Genomic DNA, 13,717 nt, shown 5'->3' with positions numbered 1-13,717 from the left:
TGTTTGTTAAGATAAATATACAGCCAAGGAAAATGCCGACGGTGATTCCAAGATTACACAAAGAAGTATGGAGAGTCTGTTGTTAATTGCGAGGGTTGCCTAGAAAGTAATGCACAGCACTTTCTTTTTTCTCTCAGCCAAAAATAATACTGCAAATGCAAAAGTGTGTATTATTTGAAGTTTCCTGAGTGAGCGTAACTGCGGGACAGTTTCAAAATTGCATCTGCAGGTGATTTACATTACAAGCAATGTGCAGTCATTGAATTTATCACTACAGATTAAGTAACTGTGGGGAATATTCTCACACACTTGTGCAAAGTCTATGGAGCATCTGCTGTTGATAAAAGTACAGTGAGTCTCTGGGCATGTTGGTTGAGGTCATCAAGGTTTGGTGGAGCTCCACAATTTGCAGTGATCGGGGAGACCATCCACGGCTATCACACCTGACACGTTGCAGCAAGTTGATATTGTCATTTGTGACTTCCACTTATTTGGGCCATTAAAAGATGCCATTCGTGGAAGACATTTTGAGGACGATGAGGAGTACAGCTACCATGCTACCAGGACAAGCATTGGTACCTACGGGGCATACACGCCCTTGTTTCGCACTGGAGGAAGGCCATAGAATGGTATGGAGATTACGTGGAAAAATAGGGTGTGTAGATGAAACAGCGTTCTTTAATGTACAGTTCTCATTATGTTCAATAAAGAATTATTGAAGAAAAAAAAAGTGGTGCATTACTTTCTGGGCTTCCCTCATAAGTCTGAACCTCAATGACGTGTGATGTGAGAAGAATATGAAAGACAGCACTGAATGCTACTCCATTTATTCTTCTAAGAGATTTGACACAATATGTAGAGTGTAGGATGAGTTCGAACTGGTACAATTTTTATCTCATGTTGAGAAACTCATGATCTCAAAATAGGTTGACTAGTATCTCAACAGAAAACAGTCTGAGACAGATTGCATTACTAAGAAGGTATTTGTTACATATTTTTTTGATAGTGTTTTCAACGTTGAAGTGTGCCCTTACACTGTGTAAAGTTTAATTAAAAGAAATCTGCTTATTGGCATTGGACTAATAGTGTACTATAGGCATGTTCTTGTACTCTGCTGTAATCCCAAAATGCAATGCTCTTGTGCGGTCTAACATAGAATGGCTGCAGAAATGTTCTGAGTCCTGATGTCTGTGCATCCATTTACATGTGGAACAAAATGTGTCCTACTTTGAAGACAGTCAGTGCTAGTTTAACATATTTAGTTGGTACACAGAGTCAAAGGTATAGGACACTGTCACATTTACTAAATTTTGCAGGAGAGCAATTTGAAGGTGTTACACTGTCTTCTCCCGTACATATCTTGACCTATTAATAGCATCACTGTAATGAAATTTGGTCAGTTTACACCTTGAACATTAAATATCATGTTGCTTCATATGTAACAGCCTTTTTTCATTTTGTACCAGTTTTGCAGATATATAATCAGGGTGTCTACGACACGGGACGACCTGGAGATCCGGGAATAACCCGGGAATTTTTTCATCTGGGAGAAAACCGGGAAAAACCCGGGAACTTTTTAGAATTCCGGGAATTTTTCGTTGATTAAGTTTTCAGTTAATTTTTTGTAATTTTGACTGGTAGAACTGATACTCTAACTAAAGGATATTACTGTATCCCGCTGCTGCAGAATAATACTGGAGCGTTAAAACATGAACGAGAGAAAAAAACGAAAGTAAAACTTAAATTGCAAAGGAAATGCACCATATAAAATAACAAAGTGCTCGTACAAGCGTCTGCCTACAGAAGAATGTGTCAAAGGCTTTTTAGTACCTTTTCCCGCTTCTAGCTACAGAAATGTGGCTGTTGGCTGTGTAAGTAGCAGTAGCAGCAACCAGCCACATAGTACCGGGAAAAATTTTACTGTCGTGCGCAGCAGGCCCAGATCTAGCGGGGGGTGGCAGCAAACCGGGGTATCTGAACTGGGCGGCAATTTCGGGGGGAGGGGGCAAATTCATATTCTTGGGGGGGGGGGCACAAAGCACCTAGCATCCAGCGCACGTTGGTCTATCGATTATTCATACGATTTTGAAACGCACCCCTTCTGGTTTTTGAATGCGTCCTAAGTTGATTTCTGAATGAACTATAAGTTGAGTTTTGAATGCGTGCATATTGTAAGTGATGCCTCTGCCACGGGAATCGTCGCCACATCTAGAAACAAACTTTCCTGCAGACAAAACGGGACAGGGTATTACGAGCTGAGCGGAATAAAACCGAACCAGAGAATGCCAACTGCTGCTTGTTTATGTGGTTGATTCAGTTTGCGAATGTTCAGCGTTGTTATAATTACTAGCAAAATCCATAGATTCAGACTACCAGAGTGGAAACAAACGACTAACAGGAGTAACAGGTAAGAAAAGTTACATATTATCTTCTCGGTGTATCCAAGAAAGTGAAATTTTGACAGAAAATTTTTGGCCAGATCGCTACACTACATAGGGCCAGTTGCAGTCCCCAACTAGCAGCCATTTAAGTCCCATTCTTGAAGTAGCGTGGGAAACGCATTATACAAACTCGTAATAACGACTAATCGGAGAGTAATCTCTGGATAACTAAACCGGTGACTGTGGCAGGGGTAGTTAAGTTAACCGGAGAATGAGTTTTGACAGTGGTAGGAATAGTTACAGAGTTAGTGATGATAAGACTTTGTTAGAACGAGGAAGGAGAAGAAACGGGGACATCACACAAATTATGGGAGAATAGAACGATTCCAAATTTACACAAAAATTTCGTTCTATTTTTCGGTCTCGTGCATGAGAAACTGGAGCGCATGAATGAAATGTGAAACTATTTCCTAATGTAAAGCTTTTTGCTTGTAGTAGGCCAAATAGGTATTTCGTATTGGTACTTCATGAATTATTTTGTCATATTATAAAAATGATCATTATTGCCAAAACAGTGTTGTTTATTTGGTATGTGTTACAATTACTGCAAAATTAGAAAGGCCTATTTTGTTTTATCCTGCACACAGTGACAAAATAGACCTAATCAGATCGAGAAACTACACCAGTCTTGGTACTAATTGTATTAACACCTTTTTCAGTATTAGACAACGACATTCCCATTTTTCACGTAGCAAAACGTTTGACGAACTTTGATAAGGTAATAGTTCTTTCGAGAAAGGAAAGAACGCCATGTAAATCTGTTGCAAGATTAGAGAGAAAAATCGCTAGGACCTAAGGATTGAAGAAATGTGTACTGTTTAGCCTGTCCCCTGTCTTTACTGGTTTTAGGTATCCTATATTTAATTTTATGTTACACAGAAGAGCAAGTTATTAGCTAATAGGCAATAAAGAGTACAGATTTTCTCCTGGTTACAAATAATCCTATCCAGTATTAATTGCGAGGGGTTGGGCAGGATGTCAAACCGGCTGACTGGGAGCAGGATAGGCACTACAGGACATATTAATTTCAACTGTCCTGAAATAGTTTGAATGCATCCATTACAAAACATACACGTTTGAGTTCCACAGAGCGAAGTACAGTGACGTGCTCTAGAGGAATGTTGTTTGAAGAGTTGAAGAGACGTGGCACTGCACTGAACACTTGAGACAAAATAACATGTCTTACATTTACTCGAAGATATATGTTTTATGTATCAGACTCTTCAGAAAGATGTGCGCAACAAAATGAACTTATGTTTGAAAAGTTTTTATTTTTTTTTTATTTTTGACGTTCTGAAGTGCAGAGCAGTCTGAGTTATAGTGGAAGGGGGGGGGGGGGGGGGGGAGGGGGTAGTCTCCACGTGACCCGTGTTTACATTTAGTGATTTTCCTGTTTCCTCTTCGTTTACTGCTCTCATGTCAAATGAAAACAGACCGATTTCCGTGGCTGGGAGCTATCAAGTGAATTAAAATATATTAACATAATTACGGAAGGCTAAAATATGTTACTAGTTTCAGATTTTATTCTATTTTCACCTTTCTGACAGTCAAGCATTAATCGCCTTGCAGAACAATAAAGTTATTTTTGTCGGTTTGCTAAAGAAATTTGGCTTTTATTAGGGTTTCCTGCTGAGGCAGTCAATTTATTCCACACTATTGGCTAGTTTCAACTGTTCACTGCGTTTCAAGTGCACGTTTTCATCTTCTGGCACGTATGGCATTATGCCTTAACAAAGAACCAGACATGAGATAATACAGTACTGGTACTCGAAGAAAATTTACGTCCTGAAAACCACACTGAAAAGCTTATTATCAGGTCGAGGCCTACGTCATTGGGAATCTGGACATACGAATGTGCACTGTAAGGCGAACTACGTGTTTTAGTATGGTTCACGAAATTCTGACACTCTTGGAGTATCCTCTGATGTCTTGTTTCCTTTATGACAAGACTTAAGATCTTTTAATGTTTTACACTTACGAACGTATAAGCTTCCTACGTCACCATAGCTGCGCAAGTGCGGTGGCGCCTCTTATCTGGCGCTATCTGGCAACTGCTGAAATGAATCTATTTCTGATAAGTCGCGGGAAAATATTTGCGAATTGTTGTTCGAAAAGCATTATTTTCAAAGTAAATTTCCTTTTGCACAAGATGAACTATGTGCGAGAATGTACGATGAATATCCTAAATCTCTTTTAAAAATCAACTCTGTGATGACGAGCCATTTAGAAGAATTTCTAACCAAGAAGATCAGAGATTTATGTCGGTATTTAAAATTTTACTGGCGTATTTGTGTGATGTATCTTAAAGTGTAACATGCGCTAAACAAATCAACATTACATGTGAAAGCGTAGCTTCTCTTGTAGCTTATTAATCTTCGAGACAAATATTATATGCGAAGGCTTTGCTTTTCTTGTAGCAACGCTATGTATATTAATTTAAACCATTAAATTTTCCTGTTGGTGGAAATCGAATTTATACTTTCGTAATACGAAAATATGCAGCTTACAGGTTGCTGCACGTAAAAGATCTTTCCAAAACGTGTCTTTTCGCCCTGAGTATCGTTTTCTAAAGCGCCGGGAAATTCTACGCTGCTCTATAAAACCATATCCATTCAAAGGATACGTTTTATACATCCGAGGGAAAGTATACACGGAAAAAGTGTATTTTCACCCGGGAGAAAATTAATTTTTAACCGGGAGATCCGGGAAAAGTCCGGGAATTTCTTTTCCTTGTCCATGTATACACCCTGATAATGGACATGGTGTTTTATACCTCTCATAAACATGTTGCGGTATTTAATGAATAATATTACTCAATCACATTAATTTCATCATAAGAATATATTTCATGAACAGAACATTACTCACACTGTGGTACAGCTTGCTGTATGAGCATAAATGTCACATTTGGTTGTAAATCACATCTATGTCTTCTTCTGAATAGTCTGTTATGTTTGTATTACGTGTATGTTCTAGGTTCTTATAAAATGCATGACAAACTGAAGGGATATATGGCAACAGTGCCATTAAATCATTATATTTCTGCAGGGAAATAGGTCTTGAGACATCTGAGAGTTGGTTCAAATATGCTGGAAATGTATGTCCATGTCTGCATAACATAATGAAGTCAACCTGTTTGTTGCACCATTGAAAGATGTTTTGAAGTACAGAATTCCAAATGTTTTCCTGTTTCACTTGTAATTGCACACACTTTGATAATAAAAATGGCCTGTTCTCCATATCCATTTTCCTCTAAACAAGGGGAGGCCTTTCAGAGTCTTTTGTGGCATACAGTGAATGAAAACTTTTGAAATCTTGAAATTCCATGTTATAAACAATGTACTTGCTGGAAGTTTGTCTTACCAATTGCCTGTCCCAGGGTGTTAAAATACTCATATTATTCAATTTCTTATGTTTCCTTTCTATCAACGCATGAACACTGTCAGCCTCCATATGGGTATGGCCTTTTAGTAGAAAATTCTGAGTTATGGTCTTAATTTGTGAATACTTATGCAGTAACCAGAAAGAAACACATTGTAATATTCACATTCTTATTTTGTCTGTAGCAATTGTCTGTCCAAAGTGTGATTTCTTCCACGTCACTGTCAGGTATGACACTATCTGCCCACTTCAAAATCGCTGATGCAATTTCGTTTCTGCCTCGTCCTCCTTTTGACTCATCCCACATCACACAGTGAACTGAGGAATCTGATGGATCATACAAGGTAAAATTTAAGGCCCAAAGTTTCCTTTTATAGAAACTAATACTATTTGATATGAATGGGCGTGGCAAACATTTCTGAAGGTCTTTGGTGAACACTTTGTGTGTTGGTGTTCCTCTTGCCTTGTTAGTGTCATTACTTTTTAACAGATACCCGTTTTTTTATTCATTCAGATGAGCAGTGCCCTCAGCTTCAACAGATTCTTTTTCTTCTGGAGTCTGATTACTTTTCATTTTTACCTGAAACATATCGCATGTATCACATGTGTTGTTTTCAGATGGTTTGAATGACGAATTTAACTGTTTATTGAAGATGTCTGCATAAAGCCATTTTTTACTCCTTATTTCTGGGTCAATATTGTTTTGAGTACAGTCGTCTATGTATAAGTCATGCATTTTTTGTATGTTCGGTTGTGGTCCTAAATATTTCCTGACACACTGTTCTCTACTGTAGTGACTTTCATGATGTGGGAAAGAAGAAATATGTCTTTTGATATGTTCAACAGTTTCATCAGGTGTGTTTCTGCTTGGGGTATGCCTACCCCTTTGATCTTTTCTTACTACTCGAGCTGGCTCCATGTTTTTTAAAATTTTTACTACAACTCTATTTGAGATAGAAACATTGTTCAAAAACATAATCTTGCACACCTCAACTCATCCACCATTTACAGTAAAATTGTAGCTTAGAGTGTTTTCTTTACACTTATTCGAGGTTAAATTTCTTTTTCTTGAACAAGTTGTACTACGTTGCTCAACAAATGCGCCAACAAATTGCCTTTTCATATCTGTAGACATTTTCTCATGCCAGTATGAATGAAAAATCTTCTGTCTTTCAGTTTCAGACAGTTTTTCTGAGCATTTCATCCTACACATGCACGGAGGCTGCAGTACTTAAACAGAAACAGTTCTACCTTGTGTATTGACATTTTCCTTCCCACCAGCTACGTTGAGTTTACAGACGTTACATTTCCATTCATCAGCATGAACTACACACTTTTTACCATGCTGTGGAATATTAGTTTTATTGTTTACTTTTCTTTCCACACGTTCATTCGTTTCTAAAACTACGCAACTTTTTACAGCACTTTCACTATCACTACTTAAGTATAAATCTTCCTCTAGTATATTTGGTATTTGTTGTTCATTTGCGACAGTTTGAACATTACTGTTGTTTTTTCACCTATTCTTTGATTGATTGTCATCCGAATCAGAACTTGTCCCACTTGAAGGTTCATAGGTTTTGTCACATCGGAGTAATCCTGTGTTTTGTCACATTGGAGTAATCCTGTTCATCGTTACTCGAATGCTCCCCTGCATCTTCTTACTGCCAATAGTATGAGGATGCTGGGGTAAAAATTTTAGTGGGATGCCAATGCTTGAATACAGTAACTAGCTTCAAGTGGATGCAGGTGGCGTTAATTACACAGATATAAAGAGGGTTTCACGAGATACACTGGGTTGGTGAGCTGCATTTTACAAGTGCTGTGGGGGTTGGATTACTCGTTTAAACTGATTATGCAGTATTGCAGGTTTTAGTCAGCCAGCCAATATCAGATAGGAATTTATTGTTAGTCCTTTATAGATAAAACAACAAGCCAATGTAGGAAGGGCTCTGGGTCCATGGTCATTGCAACATGCAGTTGTCATTATACGTGTTTTTGCAGTTAATGGAAGTAGTTCATCAATTATTAAACATCTTCCATCTATCAATGCAATAAGTGATACATTGTAATTATTCAGGCTTTCCCGGTGATCTGTGGACATCTTGAGGTGTCTGGTATTCTACCGGACATTAGTGTCATTCTTGCAAGTTATTTTGAAAACGTAACTTCTTATCTTCATCGGGTGTTACCCGAGACAGTTATGTTACTGAAATATCGTGCAAGAATGACACTGATATCTGGCAGAATACCCAACAACTCAAAGTTGTACATTGCTGGAGTATGCATTTTCAAGTGTGCATGTGCGTGTTTGTGTTATTTAAATTACTTTGCATGCCTTCATCTCTCATCATACACGGTTGATTCAAAAGCTGTTGGATTTTTATGGCTTGATAAAAGTTGTATTACATTTCAGTAGCATGTAGAAATTAATAAGCAGTTTATTCTACTCCATAATCAGTTTCACATTTGAAGGAATGTGCTGAAGTGAAGTTGGAAATGGTACCAAGCCATTTTGAAAAGCATCGTCTTTATTGAAGAAGTTTCTTCATATGATGTTGTTTAGAGAACATAAGTGGTAGGCAACTGAGGATCCAAGATCAGGAGAATAGCAAGTGTATAGCCACACCAATAGTGTTAAATGACTTTTGTGAAATTAGTGACATGCATGCGTTCAGTATGGTTTTGCTGTGGCACTTTAGCAGTTCTATTCAACTCTAGCTGAAACTCTGTTTACAATGGATTTCATCAGGTATGGTTAGAATTTTGGGAAGCTATTCACAGCACACAATGTTTCATTTTGTCACACAAGGCAGATAGCTCCATCATCTTTGAATGGATAGAAACTTTCATACAGGTTGTTGCTTTCTTGTTAAAGCTTGACCATTCCTTTGTGTCAGCCCGTTTCCCTCTCCCTCTCCCTCTCCCACTCCTCTGCCTCTCATCGTTTGTGGTGTGTGTTGTGTGTGTGTGTGTGTGTGTGTGTGTGTGTGTGTGTGTGTGTGTGTGTGTTAGCTTTTTGTAACATGAAATTTTAATTTTCAGATATGGTCATCACATAAGTAAAAATTCTTACTTCATATGCCATAAACCAGAGATAATGAAGAAGATATTTGAAAGGTTACGGAACTTTCAAGATGCACCAGGCACTGTAAGTATTCTTTGTGTGTAACATTTTGTGAATTTTAAATGTAGGTGCTGACACACAACTGTGAGTGGTAGCGACACAGGTCACATTGCATGTGTCGAGTAAGACATTGATTTTACTCTCTATACATGTACACATATACTAGGCTGTCCCATTAATTACTTGAAATTTTAGCTCATCTTTATATTCTGTGTAAATTAATTGTATTTTCTGCCCTTTTAGCTCGCACTCACTCTCATTGCTTGCTACATCAGTGGGCCACATTCTTCTTCTCTGTTTTCTACCTCTTCATTTTCTTGGCTTCATTCACATATTAACACCTTCTCCGTCGTCTCCTCTTCCTATACAGTGTGTCTCATTTGTCCCTGCTGTAGAACATTTTCCTTCCTACTCTTGATGTTCCACTTCTCTTATTGATACAATCATTGCACACAAATCACCAAATATTATCTAACATGCACATTTGGGCAGAATAATAAGGGCCATCTTTAAGTTTTACAAAAACAATAAAGAATTTTATTAAAATTGTTTTTGTTTGCTAATATTATTTCCCAAAATACCTGCCTTTAAAATTTATAGTTTCTTGCATGTGTTCAAACCAGTACTGAAAACATGTTTTACACACTGATATTAGTGCCTCAATAACACGATTTTGGGAGGATTCAACAGTGTCTCAAGGTATGGAAATAGCTTTTGCACACTTTTCGTTTGACATAAGGAAACAAAAAGAAACTGTTTGGCAATAATTCAAAACTATAAGGACAATGAGACATCCATTAGAAGTTTTTTCTCCATCAGATAATCAATTGTTAGCTGCTTTGTGACAGCTGACATTGTTATGAGGAGGAGAATGTGACATTTTCATTGTTTTCCTGATTTCATTGATAATTTGAGGCAAACAGGTCCCTGTATATTACTCAAATTAATTGTTATTCAATAGAGTAATAGTTGCAACATATCCATTGTAACAAAAGAAATGAAAGATCGTTTTGATGGAGGCACTTCAAAAACAAACCATTGTTGTTGGTTTCAGTTTGTTAGAATACCCAAACAGTTGTTTGCTGTTTTGTTTCTGACCTGAACAAATATGTAGCCAAGTTTTGTCTGGCATTGACTAGTATCAAGAGCTGCATCAAACCATTCTTTGGACTGAGGACTACAACAACAACAACAACAAAAACAACTACTACTGTGACAACAACTAATGCAACAACAACAACAGGTGAAGTGGTTGTACATTATTTTAGCCACTCCGATTTAGCCAATTATGGGAAACCCATGTCCAAAATAACAATCACAGTGATGTGTGTCATAGCTCTTTAACTCGTTACTTTTAACTTCCTCACAGATCCAACCTCTACATGTTCACAGATTTCCTCAAACTAACTAAAGAATAAAGTCTTAACTAAAGTTTTCCTGAAAGAAGGTACTCATGATTAAACATCCTTTTTCTTCGATATACAGTATTAAATAACAGGATGTCTCAAAACCTTTGGGTCAGTTGAAACAGATGATGGTGGATCCACAACTGAGTATATCGATATGGGGAACCAGTGGTCAGAAATGCACATTTTTGAGGTAAGGACATACACAGTGCACACCACTTAACAACAGTGTATCTCATAGCAATTGTTCAGAGTGACAGCTGGCAGTCTCATTGCATGCTTGGCAACAGCATTTGAAATTCTATTGCAATCTCTCAAAAAACCCTGGTGTCTGTCGTACCAGGAAACACGCAGCTTGGACCAGAGGAGCGAGAGATCTGGCGAAAGCGCTGGCAATGGGACAGGACCTCCCCTTCCAATTCAGTGATTGGGGAACGTGTTATTCAGGTGCTTGCATACATTAACATCGAAGTGGGGTGGTGCAGTGCCCTGCTGAAACCACATCCCTTCACAGACAACGAGGGCTACAGTCTCCAAGAACAGTGGCAGCACATCTCATGGGAACACCAGGTAACATGGACCAGTGAAACAGGGAGGCAGTAAATAAGGTCCTGTTAGGTGATTTTGGACAATGGACTTCTTCCTGTGGGTTATGTCAAGACGATGGACTATGAAACCCCTGTAGAACTAGTGCACCATTGCCATGCATACATTGAGACTGGCGCTCGTCACTATGAACAATTGTTATGAGCTATGTTGTTGTTATGTGGTGTACGCTGTGTATGTTCATAACACAATAAATATGCTTTTCTGAACATTGGTTTCCTATCTCAATAGAATCAGTTGTGGACCTACTATCACCTGTTTCAATTTGACCCAAAAGGCTTCAGGCAACCTATACATAGGGTGAGAAGTGTTCTACATTTTCAGAACAACCTGTTTTAACCAAATCATGTAAATAATTTAGTAATAATGTCACTTCAAAGACATCAGTCTTCATGAATGAAGAAAATGAGCACTTTATCTGTTCACCGTCATCTAATATCATTACAGGATCCTTTCATCCAGATAAAAACATTTTCAGTGGTACCATCATGATCTCCCTTCAACTGTGCCATTACTAGTGAGAAATTTCACATTGCTTATAGGCTTTGCTCGGCTAAGTGACATTACTAGTGTTTCTTTTTTCCTTCTTTCCAAATTTAAGTCCAGTTAAATATGTTACTTACATACCGTATTTACTCGAATCTAAGCCGCACCTGAAAAATGAGACTCAAAATAAAGGAAAAAAAAAAATCGCGAATCTAAGCCGCACCTGAAATTTGAGACTCGAAATTCAAGGGGAGAGAAAAGTTTTGGGCCGAACCTCCAAATCAAAACAAAGTTGGTCCATTGTAATATGAGACACAATTTAGGTCGAATGAATGACGATACAGCTACAGTAGTTTGGTTCGAGTCGTAAGCTTAGCAGTTAAGCTTTTCCAGGTAGTCATTGCTATGCGTCAGGCGCTCCGTCCGTATTTATACGGGTACCCTTCCTTTTTCACGTGCTTCGTCTGGTTTGAATCGATTGCTTATTTCGCTTTTATCTGATAAGTGCCGTTTTCTTTGTTATAGGTGTTTACGTCACTCTAAGCTGAAAATGCATTACTGTAGTACTGTGTCATGCATTGTTTGTTGCATTCTGATAGTGCGTGTTTACGGCCTGCCGCCGCTCGTGGCATGGCTTGCTTTTGTACACGCTACCGCCGCTTACAGTTAAAAAAAAGAGAGAGGAATCGTCTCATTAGCGAAACAATGGCAAGAGACTATTTGTTGTTAATTACACTGCTGCTTTCCTTGATAATGATCAACAAGAACCAAATAATAGACTGCGTTTGATAGAACATGTTCTGAACGAAAGTTAGGCGAAAATTTTTCTCCGTTTGAAAATCTTTGCGGCCGCTTCTTTAGTACATCAAATTCTGCACAGAAATTAGTCATCTTAGATTTAAAAATCTAGTCATTTGCCGTGCTTCATTTCTGACTGTATCACTATTAGGCATAAGAATAAAACGAATATAAACATGACACGATACGTATATTCTTCCGCTTTTGTTGTTGTCTCACTCTAGTTTCGTAGTTTATTAGGCAGACAGGATTTAAATGAGATAGCAGCAAACACAAAAGAATGCATGGCAAAATGTTTATATTCATATTATTCTTATGGTGAAAAGAATACTGCATGTGATTCACATTTCATCAGGTTACTATTAGCAACCATCTCTTCTCACAGGTAGGAAAAAATTCAGAACGTAGAGTTGGCCATATTGACAAACATCCCAAACAGTCTTGCCAGTCGGATTTTCGTAGCACATTGAAATTTTGCTACATTCGAAGATGAACAATACGGAATTTGTATTTACTTCTTTAGATAATGTATGAAAATGCAGTGGTCGAAACTCGGGGCGGAGAAAAAAAAGCTCGTCTTCCACCTTTTTTTAAAAATTTATTTACTGATGCAGAGGTTTTGACACCACTATTTATCTTTGTGCCTACAAAGCACGCCTGTGTAGCGCTACATATAGTTAGTTGTGGCGGCACCTACCAACATTTTTCAGAACTTCCGCTTGCTTTGCACTCGATTCTAAGCCGCAGGCGGTTTTTTGGATTACGAAAACCGGAAAAAAAGGTGTGGCTTAGATTCGAGTAAATACGGTATCTAATACAGTTACCAATCCTCTGCATCTATGTCTTCTTCTTCTTATCCTTTTTGCAAGTTCTCTACACCATGCGGCATCTTTTGCGTCCAAGTTTCCATCTTCTTCTATCCTGCCAGTCCTCTTCCTGCATTTTCCTGGCCTGCATCACATACCTCATTCCATCATAGCTGGGATCTTCCTATCTTTCTGTGTGTTGGAGGTCTCCAGTGCTGTATTTTAGGGGACATCTTTCATCTGGCATTCTTATAAGCTGTCCATACAATGCTAGCTGTTTATTTTCAGTTGCATCTATAGTATCTTTTGTAAATCCCATCTGTTCTCATAGCACTTAATTTCTTATTTTGTCTCTTTTTGTTACTTCACAACTTCGTGGCTAAAAACATAACTAAGTGGGCTTCCACAGCCCGGGTCATGATTAAAATTCTTCTGGGTATTGTACTGCATTGTACAAAATACTTTAACTATAAACTTAAAACCAATGTTTGAACTATATTACAGTGGCCTTCCTCGGGAAAGACTTTCTAGCCAGAGCTGCCAGAGTTGGGAGTTGTGTGCAAGAGATGTACTTGCTTGTATGAATGAATGAATGGTGTTTCTCTTTCTTTTTCTGATAAAGGCTGTGACCGAAAGCTTGTATGGAAGTATCTTTTAATTGTGCCT

At 38.2% G+C, this 13,717-nt stretch overlaps 1 protein-coding gene across 2 annotated transcripts in view; it reads left to right on the top strand.

The window, feature by feature from the left end:
• The window catches only part of LOC124619416 (phosphoglucomutase-2), a 136,682-nt gene that overhangs the window by 66,345 nt on the left and 56,620 nt on the right, over positions 1-13,717 (top strand). For both annotated transcript variants that reach the window (XM_047145778.1, XM_047145779.1), the window contains exon 9: positions 8,868-8,973. In XM_047145778.1, the coding sequence (XP_047001734.1) occupies positions 8,868-8,973 (106 nt within the window). The remainder of the gene's footprint in view (positions 1-8,867; positions 8,974-13,717) is intronic.

Source organism: Schistocerca americana, chromosome 6 (assembly GCF_021461395.2).
Source record: "Schistocerca americana isolate TAMUIC-IGC-003095 chromosome 6, iqSchAmer2.1, whole genome shotgun sequence".
In the NCBI taxonomy this organism is placed as follows: domain Eukaryota; kingdom Metazoa; phylum Arthropoda; class Insecta; order Orthoptera; family Acrididae; genus Schistocerca; species Schistocerca americana.
Note: the sequence above shows the minus strand (reverse complement) of the source record. Positions and strands in the feature narration are given on the sequence as shown.